The 22,896-nt window shown below is 45.8% G+C and overlaps 1 protein-coding gene across 1 annotated transcript in view; it reads right to left on the bottom strand.

The window, feature by feature from the left end:
* Positions 1-675: 675 nt before the first annotated feature.
* Positions 676-22,896, bottom strand: part of TMEM131L (transmembrane 131 like) — a 162,227-nt gene continuing 140,006 nt past the window's right edge. The window contains exons 27-35 of the mRNA XM_044912863.1: positions 17,142-17,263; positions 13,870-14,036; positions 11,734-11,916; positions 8,907-8,985; positions 7,689-7,771; positions 6,904-7,024; positions 5,794-5,882; positions 2,556-2,695; positions 676-1,831 (exon numbers count right to left, since the gene is read on the bottom strand). Coding sequence (XP_044768798.1) covers positions 1,556-1,831; positions 2,556-2,695; positions 5,794-5,882; positions 6,904-7,024; positions 7,689-7,771; positions 8,907-8,985; positions 11,734-11,916; positions 13,870-14,036; positions 17,142-17,263 — 1,260 coding nt within the window. The 3' untranslated portion in view covers positions 676-1,555. The remainder of the gene's footprint in view (positions 1,832-2,555; positions 2,696-5,793; positions 5,883-6,903; positions 7,025-7,688; positions 7,772-8,906; positions 8,986-11,733; positions 11,917-13,869; positions 14,037-17,141; positions 17,264-22,896) is intronic.

The following is a 22,896-nucleotide window of genomic DNA, read 5'->3' on the forward strand; positions in this document are numbered from 1 at the left end:
TTCATCTTCCCCAACGAAAACTGTCCACATTAAACAACTCCCCACCCCCCTCCCCTCAGCCCCGGTGACCACTCTACTGTCTCTATGAATCTCACCACCCTACGTATCTCATACAAACAAGTAGAATCATATGGTAAGTGTCCTGTGACCAGCTTAGTTCACTGAGCATCAAGTCTTCATGGTCCCTCCACGTTGTGGCATGGATCAGAATCATCTTCCTTTTTGCGGCTGAATATCCCATTCTATGTACATACCATGTTTTGATTATCCATTCATCTGTCAATGGACAATTAGGTTGTTCTCACCTTTTAGCTATTGTGAATGATGCTGCTATGAACATGGGTATGCAAACATTTAAGACCCTGCTTTCGATTCTTTTGGGTATATACCTAGAACCTCAATTACTGTAACATTATTCCACATTGGGGGTGGGAGGTCTGCTTTACCCAAATCAGGATTCTGACTTGGCCACCTGAGGAGTCTCTCGCCACCATGCATGCCTGGAGGCACCGCTTACAGAAGGGCAGCCCCGGGTTGGCAGCACGCCGCCCTCCTTGTCCCAGGCCCCCTGGCAGCCATGGCAAAGACAGGTCCAAAGCCAGCATACCCAGCGCTCCACTCGAAACTCTCTCCTACTGACTTTCCAATAAAGACAAGACAAAAGGTTAAAAAATAAGACATTTTTATTAAAAGTTAAAGGTTTTCAAAGTTTACACATGCACATAGATGCTTCCACTATCTCATGGCTTTCTCAAGTCACTGACAAGCACATACAAACTGGTCTGGCAAACATGCTTTGGCTACCTAACTCCCCCGAGTTTTTGTATTTGGAGTAAGCCCGCTCACTCAGGGGAAACCAAACACTTGCCAGAATGTCCCCGTTGCTGCTGTTGCCCCCACACAGGCAGGACAGAGGGCAGGGAACACTCTTGCGCTCCTGAACAGGCAGAGCCGAGCTAGGCTCTCGGCTTCGCAAAGCAGCCGCGACCGCCGGGACCGGAAAGAGCCACCCTCCACCCTGAGCACCGTCTGTCCAGGCAAGGGAGCGGGCTGCTCAGCTGGGCCTCCCAACCCGCAGCTCTCAACACCGGCTGCACCTTACAGGCCGTGGAGAACCTGGAGCAAAATCCCGACGGCCTGAGCCATGGGTCAGTTCAGTCAGAATCTCTGGGAACGTCACCAGATAAAGGTCATTTTTGAAGTTCCCGGGGGGGGGGGGAGGATTCTGATGCCCAAGGAGGGGACAACCACAGCAGCCCCTCCTTTCTCAACTCTTAACCTTCTTAGAAGTCCCCCGTGTTCCAATTTAAAACATTTGGCATGTCTGACACACTTCTTCAATTATGAAGAAGTTATGACATACGGATGCTTAAGTTTCTACCAGTGATTTGTAATGGGTTAAAAAAAAATAGAGCACCCAGACTTCATTAAAAAAATTTATTTTCATATAAAAGTGCCAAAATATCCACCAATGTCATAATCTATCTCAACCAGTTTACGCTAGTAATCAAAACACAAGCCTCTTTATTCACATTGTTTAAAAATCAAATTCTTTTCACACATTCCCACAGTAGCTTGAGTCTCTAGACAGTGGGAAGCTTGCATTCCTATTTGCTGTGGTAGTCCATATGTCCAGGTTCATATAGGCACGAAACGGGTTAAACCCTGGGTAGTATTCCTTGCACATGACAGCCTGGTTTTCCATGTGAGTCGAATGTTCCGTGGTGGGATTGATGGGGCAGCAACTTTCGTATACATCACTTTGCGGGGCCCAGATGGAACCAAAAAGTCCAGACATTGGAGACAAGCTTCGGGTGCTTGTGAGGTAGGACTGAGGTGTACATGAGGAGGGGACAAAAAGAAATTTTTTAGAAAGGCAACATCAAGGTTGAATGCATACCAGTGGACACCACAGTGGTACCCATCCGAGTCCCTGGGAAGTCATTAAACTATTCTCAACCCTCTGGGTTGCCTCAATGCCATTTTTCTCCAACAGAGGGTTGTGAAATCCTCATCTCACTGGATAAACTTATTTTCAACCCAAGGAAGGACCCCTAGGTCAAATGCGCTCGATCCATAAAAAGTGTCTTGAGTGGATGGGAGAGGGAGGAGGCATGGGGCTTTTAGGCTCAGAAGGGCGCTGACAGGCAGGAAGCCCTCAGGACCCACTCACGGACCACTGACCAACCTTTTGGTCATTCGGATTCGTTCCTCTCTGAGCACAGATGAAAAGGTCAGCAGGACCGCATTTAGAAACACAGCTGTGTCACGGGGGGCTTCCTGGCCCAAACTCAATTTTATGGACACAGCATCGCTCCTCCGTGTCCTCTGGGATGCCTTTCTCATTCAGGGCGGCTAAACCGCCCGTGTCCGCAAGCCCCCACCTGTCTGACTATGCACTAGGCTCCTTCAGAGGGAGGCTAGCCTGGCTTCTGTGATCTTAAGGAAACAAGCCAGGCTTTGGCCAATCTGAACCTGACTCTGAAGTGAAGTGAGACCAGGATTAAAGAAGCACCAGAAAGAACTCGGAGCTGCCCTGGGGACATGACACTGACCGGAGAATTGAGAAGACCTGCATGTCCCCAGGCAGTCGGCATGTTGGGCGGGGGGCTCCAGGTAGATGGAGAGTTGTGATCCATAAAGTCTGTCTGAATTTCGGCAGGACAAGGGAAGCCATTGGGGTAATTCATGTTTTCTACAAAGAGTGGAAGACAACAACATAGGTAAACATTTTTACGGCGAGATCTGAATTCCCACTCTCAGGCCAAAAGCTTTCAAGGCCTTACCATACTGCCGAGGTAAAGACAGGTGTAGATACTCACCCCATGGGGACCAGGCAGGCCGTTACACTGTCATTCTCAAGGTTAAACCTATCAGATATGCTACCTGGGAAGCCCTCAGGAAGGTCTTCCTCTGGGCTTGATGTTCTGTATTTGACAATTTGATGGGAGGCTTTTTAATAAACACCCCTGCAGCCTGGAATCGTGTTGATTCTTACCAGTCCTTAACATTTGCTTTTATTACCTGTCGTGCCGACCTCAGCCTCCTGCACATACACCATGAAACCAGCACTTCTTAGCTAAGCAAGAAGGTACAGTTGTCCCTGCCTTATCCACAAGAGATATGTTCCAGGACCCCCAGTGGATGTCTGAAGCCACGGATACTCCCGAGCCCTGTGTACGTTGTTTTCTTCCTATACATAAATACCCGGGGTAAAGTGTAATTTATAAATCAGGCACAGCAAGAGATTAACTAATAAAATCGAAAAATTTTAACAACACACTATGATAAAAGTTATGTGATTGGGCCCTCTTTTCTCTTTCCCTCTCAAAATACCTTGTTGTACCGCACTCACCCTTCTTGTGAGGCTGTGAGGTAATACAGTGCCTACGTGAGGAGAGGAGGTGAGGTGAATGACAGACACCGTGACACAGCATTAGGCTACTATCGACCTTCTGACAACACGTCAGGAGGAGGCTCATCTGCTTCTGGAAGGCAGCTGACCGCGGGTCACTGAAGCCACAGAAAGCACAACCCGGATAACGGGGTGCTGCGGTAACACACACAAGCCTCCCAAGCCCGGGAAGAAAGTCACCCCAGCACCCCCCTGTGGCTAGCATGGCGCAAGGCAGGTATCAAAACCCGGTGAAGTCCATCTACTTACACGGCTTAGAGCTTCCCTGAAAAGGTAGCCCCACTATGAGAAATCGTGATCAGGCTGTAATGTATAATAGGGACATTTTGCAGCTTATCAGGGAAATCTCATAGCTCTTAGTGTTTATTATTACTGATGCTTGAGCCCAAGCATCTGCAACTTCCCACAGCTTCCCCTCCTGGCTCTCCGTTCCGTCCTTCTGCTCCACCACCCAGGGGAGGAAGAGTTAGGCCCTGCAGAGGAACAAGCCCGTACTTGTTTCCATTTCACTCGGGACTTGTCTGCCTAAAAAGTACAGCAAACACCTAAAGCCTCAGCCTCCCAATGGATAATCTACAATCTTAAGTCCACAGAAATCCAAATGACCCAGGTCTACCAAATCTGAGGGACTAAATAGATCAGGGTTATTTGTAGAAGCCCCCAGACAGCCAGGTTGAGAGGGCTGTTTGAGACCATCTAAAATTATACATGGCAGGCCTGCACAACTGAACGCACATGAAGCCACTCGGCAGCTTCCTGTAAGGTCATTCTCAAAGGTTCTCACTGTTAAAGGTGCATTCTTTTTTTAAAAAATTAACATATAGTGTATTATTAGTTTCAGGGATAGAATTTAGTGATTCACCAGTTGCACAGAACACCCAGTGTTCAACATATCACATGCTCTCCTTAATGCCCATCACCCAGTTACCCCCACCCCCTCCCCTCCAGCAACCCTCAGTTTGTTTCCTAGAGTTAAGAGTCTCTCATGGTTTGTCTCCCTCTCTGATTTTGTCTTATTTTTCCTTCCCTTCCCCTATGTTCATCTGTTTTGTTTTTAAAGGCACATTCCTAATAAGCAGACAAATAACAACAAAAGTCCAAGCTCATGAATACACAGAACAGACTGGTGATTGTCAGAGCCGGGGGGTGGAGGGGGTGGAGGCGAGTGGGGTGTATGTAAAATGGATGAAGGTGCTCAAGCGGTACAAACTCCCCATGATAAGATGAATCCATCCTGGAGATATAGTGTACGGTCATGGTGAGCAGAGTTAACAAATATCCTATCGTGTATTTATAAGGTGCTAAGAGAGATCTTAAAAATTTTCCTCACAGGGGCACCTGGGTGGCTCAGTCGTTAAGCGTCTGCCTTCAGCTCAGGTCATGATCTCAGGGTCCTGGGATCGAGCCCCGCATTGGGCTCCGTGCTCGGCGGGAAGCCTGCTTCTCCCTCTGCCTCTGCCGCTCCCCCCTGCTTGTGCTCTCGTTCTCAAATAAATAAAATCTTTAAAAAAAAAAAAAAGTTTTCCTCACAGAGAGAACATTTGTAATCATGTACTGGGATGGGTGGTGACTAGACTTACTGTAGCCATCACTTCCCAGTACATACCAATGGCCAATCATTACGTCATACACCTGAAACTAATACAATGTTCTGGGTCAATTGTATCGAAGTTGCTTTTAAAAAGGTACATTCTGGGGCGCCTGGGTGGCTCAGTCGGTTAAGTGACTGCCTTCGGCTCAGGTCATGATCCTGGAGTCCCGGGATCGAGTCCCGCATCGGGCTCCCTGCTCGGCAGGGAGTCTGCTTCTCCCTCTGACCCTCCTCCTTCTCATGCTCTCTGTCTTTCATTCTCTCTCTCGCAAATAAATAAAATCTTAAAAAAAAAAAAAAAAAAAAAGGTACATTCTGGAGGAGATTATGCTAAGTGAAATAAGTCAAGTAGAGAAAGTCAATTATCATATGGTTTCAATTATTTGTGGAACATAAGGAATAGCATGGAGGACATTAGGAGAAGGAAGGGAAAAATGAAGGGGGGGAAATTGGAGGGGGAGATGAACCATGAGAGACTATGGACTCTGAGACACAAACTGAGGGTTTTAGAGGGGAGGGGTGTGGGGGGATGGGTTAGCCCGGTGATGGGTATTAAGGAGGGCACGTACTGCATGGAGCACTGGGTGTTATACGAAAACAGTGAATCATGGAACACTACATCAAAAACTAATGATGTAATGTATGGTGACATAACATAATAAAATAAAATTAAAATTAAAAAAAAAAGGTACATTCTTCTGCAGTTAGTGCCTCAGGTCCATCCACTTTCTGCTTCGACTTTTCTGAAAGTAAAAGAATGGCATCGGAATGTTCGAGCAGCTTTTACCTTCCGGAAAGGCATTATAATCGTTCAGTTCCAATGGACAGTACACGCTGGGGAACTGGCCTTCACAGGCTGCGCTCCAGTCAATGAAACTGCTACAAAACACAAGAGGTCTCGTTTCAGAAGCAGGACGTCAAAAGACTGAGTGAAGAAAGAGGAGAACGATTTCATGGCCCAGCATCCTAGTCACTGCTCATCCCTCAGTTTTGGAAGAGAAAAGATGTACTTTCTCAAGTCCCGGGATCAAAGACTTCCTGACTGAACGCTCCCCGCCAATGACACGGCCTTGCAGGATGGATGGCTCCAGTGGGGAGTGCACTCGCCTGATCACCAGGTGGGCTAAGTCCAACTGGAGGCAGAATCCAAGGCCCTGGCTTCCGGAGCGCTCTGAGAGAGCGACTGCGCTACCCCGAGGCTCTCAGCCTCAGCAGGTGCGGCTCTAAAGCGTCCCCCTCACCCAGGGCAGGGTCGGCATTCATCTCAAGGGAGCCAAAACCAGCACAACTGATTCGCGACAGATACTTATGATCACGATTACAAACTGGAGTCTCATGATAGAGAGAAGAAAGTCAATACCACTGTAATAAACTGAACCAAAAAAGAAAACCTCAAATAGATTCCGTGACTAAATATAGATGCCACCATTTTCTCACGTTCTCACCACTGAATGTCCTTGACATCCAATAACAAATTAAAGAAACTGCTCCCGTGTAATGGTCTTTCAATACTCAAACTATCTGATCTTTCTTAACATTTTCAATGTGTTCATGATGAATGCCACGGAAAAATGGAAATCTCTGCTCCGTCAGGTGGTAGGAGTTGTGAGTGATTGTTTTTCCAAACGGGCCTCTATTAACAGACCATCTTTTCAACTTAAGGAGGAAAGTAATGATGTGGTCAGCAGCTATGTTGCTCTTATTTCATGCTTCTCTCACCCAGGCTTTGTTGTTTTCTAAGACATCACAACGCAACTTCAAGAGGCAGATGGAAACACCCAGCTAAGGTGCACGGGGGAAGGAAGCCTGGCCCCCAATTTTGCAAGGCCTGCCTAACAGACTGAACTCCAGTCCCCTTAGGCTAAGCGAGGCAACGACCAGAGAAGAGATTCTGTACCTATTATGCACGGGGGCCGGGCCCTGCATCACGCCAGGCATGGTGTTCTCCACAGCGCAGTTGAAGCTGCTTGTCACACACACGGGCTGTGTGGGCCACAGGTCTCCAGGTGGGTAAAGACCTAAGGAAGAGAACAAGTCCTCTCAGTCTACCCTCTTCCCTCCTCGGCCCTCATCCCACCCTTCCTGCATCTTCTCTTCTTTCCTTCTAGAAAACACTCCCTGCAAGTCACCCACACGTGCTGATCATCTCTGTCTTCCCTGACCCTTTTCGGGATGTACTTTCAGGATACAAAGCAGAAAGATGGGGTCTAAGGAGAACGCCACTGTTCCACTGACAATTCAACAATAGCAAGTCCAAAATGTATCCAAAGGACAGTGCAGAAGCCCATGCTTTCAAAGTTGGCTCCAAGGCGTAGGGCAGTTTTCAAATCTAGCAGAATTTATATAAGCAAAAGCAAGTCCGTGTATCAGAGCTCAGTGATGCCACGGGGAGTGAACACTGGGCTCATCCTGCCTCAACCCCCGACCGCGGCCACGTGGGAAGCAGGCGCTACAGGACAACAGGAGACACGAGCACCTCGGCTACAAGGCAGGGGCAGCCCGAGTCAGAGGCCCCTGATGACGCCGATCCAGAGAGCAGGTGCCTTCCAGAGTGCACGGAAGCGCGGTGACGTGGCTCGGACGAGAGGGCCCCCCCCCCCCCCACCTGCTCGTCTTCACCGGCTCCCTGGCCTGCCATGTGGAGGGACCCCTGGATGCCGGTAGCAAGAGTCTGCGCCTCACCTTTATCTTCTTCAACACCTGCGGGCCCGGCAGGAAGGCTGGGACAGGGAGGTTCTGCGTATTGTGGGAGATTATTCATGTTTCTGTGGAGAAAGCGAGAAAATGAGGATCTACGGATTTCTTCTGTACAAGGACATACCAACTTCGTTCAACCAAGTCTGAGTTTTACAGGAATTCTTCCCCCAAGAAACAGAAATACTAGAGACACAAAGGTACACAGCCAGAAAAGGGTTAAGGGATATCCAATTTCCAAGACCCAGCAAAGCCTGTTTTTAATACACAACAAAATCAGTTTAACTGAGGCCAACTGCAGGCTCCCGTCTGCCCAGCACCAGCCGGCAGCAGGTATCGATCCCTAGTCACTGTACGCTCCACCGCTCCCAAAACAGTCCACAGCTTGCCTCGTCCCCCTGCTGAACTTCCTTCTTCACAGGCGCATCCATCTAATGTTAATGAGAGCCTCCTGTCCTCTCACAACGCGACCAGCGCCTAAGGAAATGCGATCATGTTCTCACTCAAAAACCCTCTGCTTGCTGAGTCCCCTCCTCTTGTCCCGCTCAACAAAAGCCACTTGTCTATTTTGTTCGATGGGGCAGCAATCATCACAGAGTGGAGTCATAACCATGGGAGGATCGGCTAGCTTCTTGCAAAACTCCCTACGTCATCAGTGCTCAGTTTTATTTCAAGTCCTAGCAAAGAGTAGATGACACCCATCCCTACAATAACTGCAGTTTCTCTTTCTGCTTTCAGGAATGAGATGTGTTCTTTTTTTTTCCCTTAAGATTTATTTATTTAAGAGAGAGAGAGCGCACGCAAGCTGGGGGAGGGGCAGAGGGAGAGGGACAAGCAGACTCCCTGCTGAGCCTGAGCTCTGAGCCCGTCGGGGGCTCGATCCCAGGACCCTGGGATCATGACCTGAGCCAAAGGCAGACGCTTTACCGACTGAGCCACCCAGGCGCCCCAGAAATGGGATGTGTTCTAACGTGGCTTTATCACTGGCAGCAACAGGGCTCCCAGAGACATGCCCACAGGAAACATGTTTACTCGGAAGGATCCTGCTTTCTGAATTATGAGCGAAATTGGATGTTACTTTCTTTCATTCTTAAAAAGCTTTCCTATTTCCACCTGCAGAACCAAGTACAAAGCAGCAAGCAGCACAGTGACAGAAAAAGATAATACATAAAACACACTATAAAAGCTAGAAAGTCAAACACTTACGTGGGATTGCAGATGTTATGAGAAAGATTCAAGGAGATGGGAGTTTCTGAAGAAAAGTCGTTTTGTGAAACATTGTCTCCTGCATAGAAGCAAAAAAATTATCACAAGCTTTTACAAATGTAATTTAACTGCACTATGTATTAAAGTGCAGACTGCTAATATCACTAACCCTGAATGGGCAATTCATTTCTCACTTTTAACTGATTTTCACATTAGTAATTTTATTTTTTAAAAATCTCTATTATATTTATCTTTTCATTGAAAACTTACTAACTTAAATTTATGGATTTGGGACTCACAGTGTTTTAATTATGGAAAAAAGCTGAAACTGTTAATACTACGTAACTTTCTCGTAAGGATTTTTTCTGATAAAAGAAATCTTGCTATATAAATAGATCCCTGCAGTTTATAAAAGTGCCACTGTAGGGGCGCCTGGGTGGCTCAGTTGGTTAAGCGACTGCCTTCGGCTCAGGTCATGATCCTGGAGGCCCGGGATCGAGTCCCGCATCGGGCTCCCTGCTCGGCAGGGAGTCTGCTTCTCCCTCTCCCACTCCCCGCTTGTGTTCCCTCTCTCGCTGTGTCTTTCTCTGTCAAATAAATAAATAAAAATCTTTAAAAAAAAAAAAAAAGTGCCACTGTAGGAAACCTATGAAAACAAACGGAAGTTTAGAGAAGAAAAACAGAAGTCACCTGCGATGATGCTGCCGTTCAACATCAGGTGTACTTCCTTACTATCTCTTTTTATGTGCATGCATATGTATAAAATTGGGCTCACACTTCATATATACTTTGTCTTTATGGTCTTTTACACCATTAATTATACTGGGGACATTTTCCTGATAGTACATAACCCTCAAACAACCTATAAACTACATATTAAGTACGGCAACACCATCAATAATTTTTACCATCTTGCTCCTTGGCCTTCCCTAAGCAAAAGCTGCACTTCTATTCTTTGTTACTAAGGACCGATTTTTAAAAATCTTGAGCTGGCATCATCAGGCAAACTTTGTCTTCGGTGGTGGATGGAGCTGTGCTTGGTGTAGGCTGCGAAAGCCAAGCTTCCTCAGGCCAGACGCATCCCCGCTATCAAAGCACGCACATGGACCTGCCTGCCTTCATCTGAGCCTGCGTGCGGCTCCACGTGAGGGAAGACAGTCTCCCCCAGAGGGGGCAGGACTGCTATGTTTCTGAGAAGATCTTATCTCTTTATGCCTAAAGCACAGTACAAAGTAATAAACAGTGCATATCAGTGATATTAAAATTTTATGGGGGGTCATTAAGAAAACAATGTCGCAAAGGCTCCTGGCGATGGGAGGTGGGGGAGCTGAACGAAACACAGCCTGAAGATACACGTGGGTGCCCTGTGTAGGTTTTTATGGCTATCGTGCCCGGGTCTCTCAGACAAGACCTTCTTTTATAGGTCTCACCGCGGGGAGGAGACAGAGAAGAGAGACAGCCCAGAGGCTGCTGAAGGGAGCTGTCTGTGGCTTGAAGCGGTCTGTCTGGGGGAGGAGACAGGGTTCGAGCCCGAGCCCCTGGCGGTGAGCAAACTGGGGTGTGGAACAAGCCGTCAACCTCTCTGAGCCCGGGGCCTCGCACCTCAGCCTGGCCCGGGGACGTTGGCCCTCCCTCTCAAGGCCGTGTGGGAGCAGTGTGAGTGTGACTGGGGAACGAAGGCCTCACACGTGCGAGCTTCTCAATCTCACCACCGTTTCCTTACACAAAGACTAAATTTACTCTGTTGAAAACAATAGTGGAAAGGAACAAACTCCATCTTTATATGGTCACAGAGCTTAAAAAAACACCAAGTGAAAGAAGCAATATGCAGAAGATATACTGAAGTGCAATTTCCTTTACGTAAGTCACAAATATTCTATACTTTGTTGGTGGACATATGAAGGTAAAATAAAATATGGACTAGAAGAATACACACCAAGTTCACGACAGTGGACAGTGATGCTCTTGAGGAGGTAAAAGTGGAACAGACTATAAGGCATTATTAAAAAAAAAAAAAAACAAGGGTAAATATAAAAAAAGTTAAGTTAATTCTTTGACCTTTCCCAAATCTCCAAATTTCTCAAAAGTAAGAGCGGGCCGCAATGTCCACAGAAGCATTATTCACAAGAGCCAAAATGTGGAAACACCCCAAGTGGCCATCAACAGATGAATGGATAATCAAAATGTGGTATGTACATGGAATGGAATATTATTCGGCCTTAAAAAGGAAGGCTGGAAGAACCTTGGAGAAATTACGCTAAGTGAAATAAGCCAGACACAAAAGGACAACCACTGTGTGATTCTACTTAGACACTAGAGTAGTCAAAGTGATCGAGACAGGAAGTAGCAGAGAGGCTTCCAGGGGCTGGGGGAGCGGGGACTGGGGAACGGAGAGCCGTTGTTTAAAGGTGCAGAGTCTGTTGGGGCTGATGAGAAGATTCGGGGAATGGATGGTTACACAATAGGAGTGCTCTTAATGCCACTGAATGCTACACTTAAAAACGGTAAATTCTGTTACAAATATTTTACCATAATAAAAACGCGCAAGTGATAAAATAAATGTGGAAGTTCTTTGAACTGTTTCAAAGATACACATTGAAATGATGATGATGATGATGATGATGATGATGATGGGGTGGGGAGGGGAGGGGAGGGGAAAAAAAAGAAGGAGAGAAAAACAAAAGAGTGAATGAAATCCAAAACGAAGCTGGTACTCCAACCTGCGGCCCTGCGAGGGTTCCAGGCGCTGGAAGGCAGATCCTGGCCTGGTACCAGGCTCGCCAAGGGCGGTTGGCAGGCCGCCACCCCCCCGCCCCCCGGGACTCACCGGCCGGCAGGAAGTGCTGAGGGCCCGCCACAGGCTTCTTGTCCCCATCGGAGCTACTGCTGCTCCAGCTGCCCCAGCTGCCCCGGCTGGCCCGCACACTGCCCGACGAGCTGCCGCAGTCCGAGCTGGAATCAGAGCAGGACTTCTCCACGCACTTCTTCCCGGGCTTCGGGTAGTAGCCCTCTGCGGGAAGGCAGAGAGACATCGTGTTTCAGTTAAACAATTTTCAACTGGATGCCACGTCCCATCAAAAGAGAGAGGTAAAATTAGGAAGGAGGCCACGTTCAGCTTCAGGGTCTGCTCTACCTCTGCTCATCCAGGGAGAAGAATGAAGTTACCTGACACCAATGATGGGACGTGGAGGAACCGTGGGGGATGAGCTCTGCCTATGGGATGGACGCTCACACGTGTCCGGGGCTCAGACCATCCATACCAATGATAACTGTGATCTAACAATGGTTCTGGAAATAAACACTCCGAGCCTACTCAACCAGACTGGAAATTTATAGGTAATGTCCCACTCTCTTCTATTAAGATTTCCAGTAAGAGCTTCAAATTATTATTTATGTGTGGGTGGAAAGAACCTCCAATAAAACCAAAAAGCAACACGTGTGTCAAGGGAGTAAGTGAGAGGATGGAGAGAGAAACTCCCTAACTCTGTCAGCTGGCGTGTCTGCCGGCCTGCACGCACTGACACGGACGTGTGTCTGGGGACATAGGTGCTGGCTGGGAGCATGACCACTCCCCCGCCCCCTCCCCCACAGCTACAGCCAGCTTCAGCGGCCCCTGAGCCTCCTGCTATGCTCTGCCCTACCCTGGACCTAGCTCTGGGTGCCCTCTACCTCCCACTCCCAGAGTCTCTGCCCAGCAGTTCTCGGGTGGGCCAGCAGCCTGGTCTGCAGGAACCACCTGGCTCAGGTGTGTGAGAAGAACACGGTTCCCACCTGGCCTTCCCCCAGAGTAAGCAACCACTGTGTCTTCAGCACTCTGCATGGGGAGAGTGGAGAATGGCCAAGTTTTAGAGGAAGCGGGGCGAACACCAGAGGCCTGCCCAGGTTCAAAAGAATCTCAGGTTTCCAGTCTCATCCTGATAGCTTTCCATTTGGGCTGCTGTAAGCTAAGTTGCCTATAAAGTGATAATCTCAAGACCCATTTATTATTATTATTGTTATTATTATTATTATGTTCAGTTAGTCACCATACAATACATCATTAGTTTCTGATGTAGTGATCCATGATTCACTGTTTTCGTATAACACCCAGTGCTCCATGCAGTATGTGCCCTCCTTAATACCCATCACCGGGCTGACCCATCCCCCCATGCCCTTCCCCTCTAAAACCCTCAGTTTGTTTCTCGGAGTCCATAGTCTCTCATGGTTCATCTCCCCCTCCTATTTCCCCCCCTTCATTTTTCCCTTCCTTCTCCTAACGTCCTCCATGCTATTCCTTATGTTCCACAAATAAGTGAAACCATATGATAATTGACTTTCTCTGCTTGACTTATTTCATTTAGCATAATCTCCAGTCCCACCCATGTTGATGTAAAAGTTGGGTATTCATCCTTTCTGATGGCTGAGTAATATTCCATTGTATATATGGACCACATCTTCTTTATCCATTCATCTGTTGAAGGGCATCTTGGCTCTTTCCACAGTTTGGCTATTGTGGACATTGCTGCTATGAACATTGGGGTGCATGTGGCCCTTCTTTTCACTACATCTGTGTCTTTGGGGTAAATACCCAGGAGTGCAATTGCTGGGTCATAGGGTAGCTCTATTTTTAATTTTTTGAGGCACCTCCACACTGTTTTCCAAAGTGGCTGTACCAACTTGCATGCCCACCAACAGCGTAAGAGGGTTCCCCTTTCTCCACAACCTCTCCAACCTTTCTTGTTTCTTGCCTCATCAATTTTTGCCATTCTAACTGGTGTAAGGTGGTATCTCAATGTGGTTTTGATTTGAATTTCCTGATGGCCAGTGACGTTGAACGTTTTTTCATGTGTCTGCTGGCCACTTGTATGTCTTCTTTGGAGAAGTGTCTGTTCATGTCAAGACCCATTTCTTTACACTAGATACTTCCTAGAGGAATCAAAACTTCCGAGAGAAGCACCATTCACAGCTCAATATAGTTACATACCTGCCTCTCCCTGTGCAGCAGATAAGCTGCTTCCAATGCCAGCATCGGTCTTACAAATTTCCCCAGGATTTTCCTGTATACACCAGTTTCTGACATCGATGTCACTGCTCAGCTCAGACCTTTCAAATTCACTGCACACAAGTTTTAATTCACTCTGTTCAGAAGGCCTAGAAGAACCACAAAAAGATCACATTTGAATGTTATCATCCATCCATCCATCCTTGCTTTCTAGGAGACTTATCAGAGGTGAAAATATGAACCTGGGACAACTCAAGACCTCTGTTCTTAGGGTTTTGACTGAGTAAGAGGATATCAAAAAGACAAAGATTTTGCTGTTTTAGAACTACAATCAATTTGGAGCTCATTTAATCGACTTCCTAGTTCACAGTGAGAGGAATAAAACTCCACAAGGTTAAATGAGTCCTTCTATCATCTCATAAGTGGCAAGTCCATGACCAGAACCCAGGACTCTTGGCCCGTCTTCCTTGGCTTTAGCATAAGGTATGATTCTCAGTAGATGAACCTACTCCCTGGTGTCTGGGGGTTAACTTAAATCTTATCTCATCCATTCATTTAGCAAACATTTGTTGAATGACTACCACGTGCCATGTATTGTTAGGAAAGGTGTAGCATTTACAAAGCATTAAGTTCTTTCCCTAAGGAATTCATGGCCCAATAAAAACATCTCTCTACTAGACCGTGAACTCCTTGGGGGAAAGAACTGTAATGGTTTTGCAAATGGCTAAACATTTAGAAATGGTAGAGGATGCCATAGGAGTGTGCAGATGGCTACTCACAAGGTCCAATTTCAGTACCTCGTGGCAGGTTTGTAGGATGGCAGTTACGAAGACAAAACGTGAGCCATAGCACATGATTTCACCAGTTTCTGACCACTCAAGGTAAAGAGTATAATAGATACAAGCAAGAGCCAAGGAAACAGACAATCTGACAACCACCTACTTCTTAAGCATCATGTTCCCAGAACATTCTGATTAGCTACAAGATACTTAACAGTTCTATGTTAACAACTTGTTTCTTTAGCATGTCAGAAATCTGCTTATAGAAATATACCATGACACTTAATTGGTGAAATTCCACTTGATTTTTGTATTTTCCTGTATGTTCTTATCAGAAAAATATAATACTTTATTTTTTAAAAAGATTTTATTCATTTATTTGACGGAGAGAGAGAGAGAGCATGCACACAAGCAGGGGGAGGGGCAGAGGGAGAGTAAGAAGCAGGCTCCCTGCTGAGCAGGGAATCCAACGTGGGACTCGATCCCAGGACTCCGGGATCATGACCTGAGCCAAAGGCAGACACTTAACCAACTGAGCTACCCCGGCACCCCCAAAATGTAGTATTTTACAGTGATCTAAATCAATTTGTTTTATGAAAATACATGTAAAAAGAATATAAGGTGTAACTTTCTATAAGATACCACATTGCAGTTTTTAAATAATTTAGCCTAAATTAAAAGGACAATTACCAATCAACAGTTAGTATTTGGTATTAACAACAAACTAACAACATCTTTGCATTTTGCTGTTGCGCAGTGTGAGCTAGGGACCTTGGAGCTGCCTGACCGTTCTCCAGCAGAGTATACAACACAACACTGCTGAATCACCAGCTCTGAGCTCCAGATCGCAGCCATCTCAGGGACCTAGGGACAGACGCCGTGAGCAGCACCAAATATGTCTCCCACCCCATGGTCCTCGCCTCCATGTGAGCTGTGCTGCCCGAGTCCCCTTCACACAACAAGCTCGACTGCAGCAAGGTGGGGCTTCTTCCACAGGAAGATTTGGAGCCACAAAAGAACAATTTGACAGAAACACATACAAATACCTAGCTGAGCCTACAAGAAAGAAATCCCCAGATGCCAGAACTCAAAAGAAGAAAAAGCCAGAGAGGTGAGGATGGAGGGATTACTCAGGAGGGGCTGGGTTTTAATTCCACGCTCAAGGACAGTCACATACAGGAGTCGGGGACCTCAAACTGTTTCCTAAATAAAAGTAGGGTCCTTGAAGGAAGCACTGTCAGTGCAAGAGACACCGGAAAAGCTCCATCCATGGACTTAGGGAGGAAAAGGCAGGAGAAAGCATCTCTATTGGAGGCTCTCGACTTGGGCACATGTTGGGTGTTTAGAAGTCTAACCCAAGAAATCAAAATTCAGAGACTATACCACCAGATGGATTTGGAGTCAAAATGTATGCACTACAGGGGCGCCTGGGTGGCTCAGTCGGTTAAGCAACTGCCTTCGGCTCAGGTCATGATTCCAGGGTCCTGGGATCAAGCCTGGCACAGGGCTCCCTGCTCAATGGGGAGTCTGCTTTTCCCTCTGCCAAAACCCCACCCCCATTCGTGCCCTCTCTCTCTCTCAAATAAATAAAATCTTAAAAAAAAAAAGAATGTACGTACTGACCTGTTGAAAAAAATATGGGATTCCCACATAAACACTATCCAGTGCTTTCATTTTACTAATAAGAAAATGAAAGCTTAGGGCGCCTGGGTGGCTCAGTTGGTTAAGCGACTGCCTTCGGCTCAGGTCATGATCCTGGAGTCCCTGGATCGAGTCCCGCATCGGGCTCCCTGCTCGGCAGGGAGTCTGCTTCTCCCTCTGACCCTCCCCCCTCTCATGTAATCGCTCTCTCTCATTCTCTCTCTCTCAAATAAATAAATAAAATCTTTAAAAAAAAAAAAAAAAGAAAATGAAAGCTTCGGGAGATTGAATGACCTAAGGAAGCAAGGTTTCCAAAGGAGAATACCAATTCTGGCTCTGCCCCTTACCAACTCTGGGGCTTTCAGCAAAACACATGCCTCGGCCCCTCACTCCCAGAAACGTAAGAACCTAGCTTCTGGTGACTCTTCTCTTTCACTACGGGACCCCGTGGGCGAGGGTAACGCTGGGGAGGGGAGGCCTGCTGGCACCCATCTGTTTCCTCTGTCACCTGCCCCACAAACGCTCCTGCACTTCACAGGCAGAATGAAAGGCCTGGCACAGAGGAGACCTTATGCGTTTTCTTTAAAACCTCCCATAGCTTTGAGCATTTTTTAAGGTAAAAACACGAAAAATCTATTCACTTTAAGGTATTTTAATAATATAAATGAAAACATAACAAGAATACATATTAATTTTAATAACGTACTTTTACGTTAATACTCTATTCTCAGTATCTGACATCGCAAAAATAAGACTAAATGATAACAGCTAAGCGTAAAATTACAGAGTAAAAAATAGATGAAAATTTTAAAAGGATTGTAAAAATTAACACACCTCAAGACCTGAGCAGCACCCCGTTTCTTTTTACGACAGGTTCGACTTTTATTCCAACTTAAATTTTGTAAATTTCCTTCTTTTTTCTCCTGAAGCTTCTTCTTCCTATAAGGATCTTCTTGCTACAGAGAAAAAAAAAACCTTAAATGAAGGTTTAAACTGACTAAATATACATTTAAAACCTTTTTTTTTTTTTTTTTTTTTAACTTTTGAAGACCAACTCCATACAAATTCAGAATGTTCCAACACTGGTGAAAATGGAGACATACATTTCTCAATCTCCAGTCTGTTTTCATTCCCCTTCTTTCTCTACCTCCCTCAATCTCTGCAAAAAGAAGAAACATTGTTGCCTTCAGAATTCCAAAGGGGCTATAAAGGGAAAACATCTGTTGGCAATTTAGGGTCAGCTTGCTGTTAACTTCAGCAGCAATAAATTCTCCAGCGTTCACCTGTTAATTTGGTATGTGCAATTCACATGAATTACTACTGAAGAAAAATCATGTAAAAACAACGTAGGAATAATTTGTGTATTTGTTTTTATTTGTTTACAGAAAAACTTTAGGAGACAGCCAATCTCCACTGAGTGTGCCAAATAGTTTAAGCTTTTGTAAATAAGAATATGCTTGATGTTTTTTAAATGTGGTTTTGAAAAACTTAATTTAGCATGAAATACTATGTATCTATAAATTATATATAGTATATGTGTGTACATATACATACAGATAAGTGTGTATGTGTGTGTGTACATATGTAATTGTTAATTTGGGCCTTTTCCTTTTATGTTCAGCAGTCTGTTAACTGGACAGACGGCAGGAGGATCCCCTGCCCATTAGCATTCTGAAGTAGCTCCTGCCCGGAATCCTCTTGCACTCTCTCCCTCTTTTCCTTCCACCGCTCTGCCCCTTTAAAGCAGAGGCACCGTCAGCAGGTGGGAGGTGGTAGGAGCTCACAAATTGAGACCCCAGGGCTTGAAAAATGCATCCTTCAGGGACCTCCCAGAGGCAAATCCCCTAGCTCCCCGAGTCCTCTTCCTACTGACCCTTAGGATTCACATTTCATAAAGAATACAGACTGGCTCATTTTACCTTCTTTTTCGAGAAGGTTGTTGGTCCTGAAATCAGAGTGGGAATGCATGATGTTCTAACATACACTTGCCTGACACACATGACTTGGAAGAAGAAAAAGAAAAGGTTTCATTCAAATGCCTATGTGTTATATATCTGGGGTACCGAAAGCCTCATGTATCTATTAAAGCAGCAGGCTTACTACAATAAATACTAGAAATAAAATGAAACTGTAACTGTACATGTGGCGGGAGAATGGGATTTTTGTTTTTTTCTTAATACTCCTTTAGTTTCTCCCCCAGTAAGTAGGTATTAACTTTTTTCTGATTCTGAAGGTATTTTAAAAACGTGACAAGTTAAACACACAGAGCCCTATCTTAGAGGATCTTAATGCTAACTGCTCAGGTTTGATGCTAAACAAACACATTAATAGCATATGATCAGACATTCTCCAAAGTTAAAGGTTAGCTATATACCATATTTATTCGTGTACTGGTCCCTGTATATTTCTAGCTTTGGGGGAGAAAGGGATTCCCCTTTCCTTGGGCCAAGAAAGGCTGTTCAACACAGCAAGTCCTTGAGCCTTTCTGTCCCTCCAGAGTCACATACAAAGAAAGGATCTGTCTCTAAGTGGGGTCAGAGAAAGAGTGAACTGGTCAGTAGTCACTCTGACACTTGGCTGCCTCTCTCCACTCAGTCTGGTGAGAGCTGTCATTCTGTGCAAACAAGAGGGACTACAGAGACGTGGGACTGGGCGGTCAGAGGCATGGCTACTGCCTCTGAATTAGCCAGAGTGACTACCAGAAGAGTGCTCGGCACAAAAGAGGGAAGAGATAGAGGACATATGGAGGAGTGCAAAACTAATGAATGGCCTTTGTGTGTGTGTGCACACGCGTGTGTGGCAGGGAGAGGGGGTTGGGAAGAACAGCACTGAGGAGGAAGGGCCCCAGTCTTGGGGAGAACAGGCCAGCCCTGGACGTAGCAGATGGTGGGGGGGAGGGAGGCAGGGTGAGGACACCAGAGACCCCAAATCAACAGACCTGTCAAGAAATGAGAGGGAGAATAAAGGGAGAAGTTGGCTCTTTCCTTCTTGGTGGGGAGGGTGTCACACAGAGAGGGAGGCGGGCCCAACCAAGAGAAGAGTCCAGGTAGAGTTGCAAGTAAGAACATAGCTCTGAGGCCAAACAGCCTGAACTGAAGCTCAATCCAGGCTTTTTACTGGCTGTGCGATCTTGAGCAAGTTACTCAGCTTCTCTCTGCCTCAATTTCCTGCGTCTTCCAGCAGGCTGTTGTGAGGAGCAAATAACCTGACACATAGCTAGTACTTTATAGAAGACGTCTTATTCTCACATGATTGAATTATTTGAACTAGTGAAGTTCTCGGAAGTCTCTGATAGAAGGGACAATTTTGCTGATCACAGGGTGGGCAAATAAAAAGATTTCCTAAAACTTTAATAAAAGCAAACAAAGAAATCAAAGGAGAGAAATCAGACTGACTCCACAAACAATCTTTAAGCTGCTGTATAGAAGTAACAGCAAATAAAAAATAAGAGAGTAGGCAGACTAAGAAAAAAAACCAGACGCACTGTTTGAAGGCAGAGTCAATACCATGCCGTATGTTCTGACGGAAAATAAGAAAAACACGGGCAATAGAAAAGTGGGCAAAGCACATGAAATGCAAATTCACAAAAGAAATACAAAAGGCTAAAAAACCGTGAAGACTCTATCCAAAATATTTAATAATAAAGTATGTTTTTAGGAAAGGGAAATTATAGACCAGCTTGTATCTCCTCTTTCCATGCTGGTTTTAAAAAACACGAGTGTGTTTATACTGCATGTTTGCGCCTGCAGACATGACGAGAGGGGCTGGGGAGGGGGAGGCCTGGGGAAGCAGTGCCCTTAAAAGAGTCTGCCTCTGAGCAGTGCAAGCAGAACTGGATGAGACATTCACTTCCAAATTTATAAAAAAAGAAAGAAAGAAAAGGAAGAAAGAAGGAAGAGAGGGAGGGGGGGATTTCAGGGGTAGGATTTCGGATGGATGATTTTTTCCTTGTTTTTCAGAATTTTACAAAAAAAGGAAATGAAGGAAAGTGCTCACTTCTCCCTGGTAAGAGATGCAAACTGAAAAGAAAACCAAAACACAGTCATTTCCCCAGCATGCTGACCAAGACTTTGCAAGAAACACAGCATGGTGCTGTGGGAGCAGAGGAAGTCAGCGTTGTCCCACAGCATCATCTCATCAGTGTGAATGAGAATCAGGACCACCTTTCCAGAAAGCAATCTGGGGCACACAGGAAGACACTCTTTAATTCTGCTTCTAGAAATCTCTAACAAGGATATATCAGGTATACAGGGAAGACTTAGGAACAATGTAGTTCATCATAGTGCTATTTATGAAAATAAAGCTGTAAATAACTTTAATGTCTGACTGCAAGCGAATGGTTTAGGATTAGGGCATAGTTAAATGATGGAATGTTATATAACCACTGGAAACAAAGTTCCCCTTGTTCTGAACATGAGAAAATGTAGAATTAATAACATTATTAACAAAGCTACATATACATAATGATGGTCCTGAGTTTTTTTAAAAGTTGCATAAAGAAACAGAATGCAGAAAAATGCACAAAGTGGTTCATTTTGTATAGACTTTTCTCCCCCCCCTTCATGCTTTTATAATAATCATGAATTCCTTTCCTAAGGGAAAGAAAAATCTGCTTTAAAAAAATAAACAGCAGGGCTAGGGTTAAAATTTAGTTTGTAGCTCTCAAATCTGGGCTTCAACCTTCTCTGCCAATAAATCTAGAGGAATGTTCCCCATGTACTATGGACAGATTTATACAATTTTCTAAGCTGCAAAGTTAGGTCCTAAGAATGTACAAGAAAAACAAACACTGAGTACTGCCCTTGGGAATGTGTTTATTGAGAATGATTTCTCCAAACGAACAATGAAATGGAAAGCACACTCAGGGTTTTAAAGAAGAGCTTTTTGCAAAACGGGGAGTGAGTCACGGAGACAGCAAAAAAAAAAAAAAAAGATGGGGACTATGGTCCCCCAGATCCTCTGGCTCGCTGCAGCCTTCCTGCAGAGCTGGTGGCCATCTTTAGCTGCACAGGTCTCTCTTCCATGGGCTCCCGGACCAGAAAAGAAAGGAGGGGCTTATGCGACCCCTGGGACTGTGCACAAGTCAAGTCTGTGCTCCTGGGATAGAGAGAGAAAAGACAAGGCCTGTGCCCCCAAAGGTGGAATGGTGGAGATATGCAGAGAAGAAAACAACAGGAAGAAATTAAGAAACCTGCCATAAGGAAGGGCACAGGGGTAGAGGGCTGTGTCTGGCATGGGGGCCTCGGATGGAGTCTGAAGCCCAGGAATGGTGCCCACTCGTGGCAGCACCACACAGCAGGGCTCCTGGGGCCACCTCCTCCTGATGGCCTCAGATGGATGGACGGACTTGGCATGAGTTCCACCTGCTCTGCCCAGCACACAGGCTTTGCAGCCACTGAGTCATCACTTCTCACTGTTGGTTTGCATCTCATGGCAGGGCAACATGGAAGTCTCCAAAGCCCCTAGCAAGAGGCTGCTAAGTTCCAATTCTTAACTTCACCCATTCCCTCCTACCTCAAATTCAATGACTTCTTTCTGCTCCTGAAAGCACAGCCCATCGTAGTCTCATGGCCTCGCTTTCTGTACATCTGGTATTCCTGCACCCTCGGGCCATATGCAGATTCACCACCACCCGGGTTCACACTGGGGCCCCGCTCTTCTTCCTATGCCCACACACCTCAGAGAACTCAGGGTCACCTTTCAGTTCTAACCTCCACAGGCACAGCTCCCAAATCTCAAGCTCCAGGGCCGAGTCTGCCATGTAAGCTCTGGTTCCGTATCTCCCACTGTCGGTCACGATCACACACAGTCATTCCCTTTGTATTGATCCCTTGTCAGCTCTTGGTACGTGAGCTACTCCAAGCACTTACCATGTTAACTCAGCCGCTCCTCACAACCCTAGGATGTAGGCACGCTCTCAGTACCCTCATTTGTCAGATAAGGAAACTGCGATGTTAAGTAACTCGCCCAATGTTATAGAGCAAATAAATGACGACCAGGATTCAAACCCAAGAGGTCTGGCTGCAAAGTCCATGCTCTTAATATGCAACACTGCTTTGAGAAACATAAAAATGAACTCATTGCGTAAGTCAGAATTCCCCCATCTTCTCGTTAGCCAGACTTAAAACTTAGGAGTTATTTTTGCAAATGGTTATATAAGAAAAGATAGTTCCTCTCCTTTATGCAATTAGGGAAGGGGAAATCCTGTTAGTTTTTCTTCTAAACTCTTACCTACTCTTCCTGTCCTTCCCCAAACACAGCCTTACGTCACACCTCCCAGTAGAGTAACAGCCTCCTTGTTAGAAGAGAGCTGGTGTCCTTTTCGGCCCGCTCCAACCCAGCCTCCAAAACACTCACACTGATCCTCCAAAAATGCATTATTCACACATTCATTCAAGCATTTACTAAACGGCACTTTAGGATCTCTATAACAGGCATTCTGCCCGTCTTTATAAACCTGAATTGAAAAAGATTCAGTTATGACCTTCAAGAAAATCACAGCCTCCAGGCTGTTTTCCACTGGTTACCCACCACCCTCCCTCCCTCCACCCCCCAGCCCAGAAACCTTCCCTAGCTCCCTATCCTTTGC

The sequence above is a fragment of the Neomonachus schauinslandi genome, chromosome 2 (assembly GCF_002201575.2).
Source record: "Neomonachus schauinslandi chromosome 2, ASM220157v2, whole genome shotgun sequence".
Lineage (NCBI taxonomy): Eukaryota > Metazoa > Chordata > Mammalia > Carnivora > Phocidae > Neomonachus > Neomonachus schauinslandi.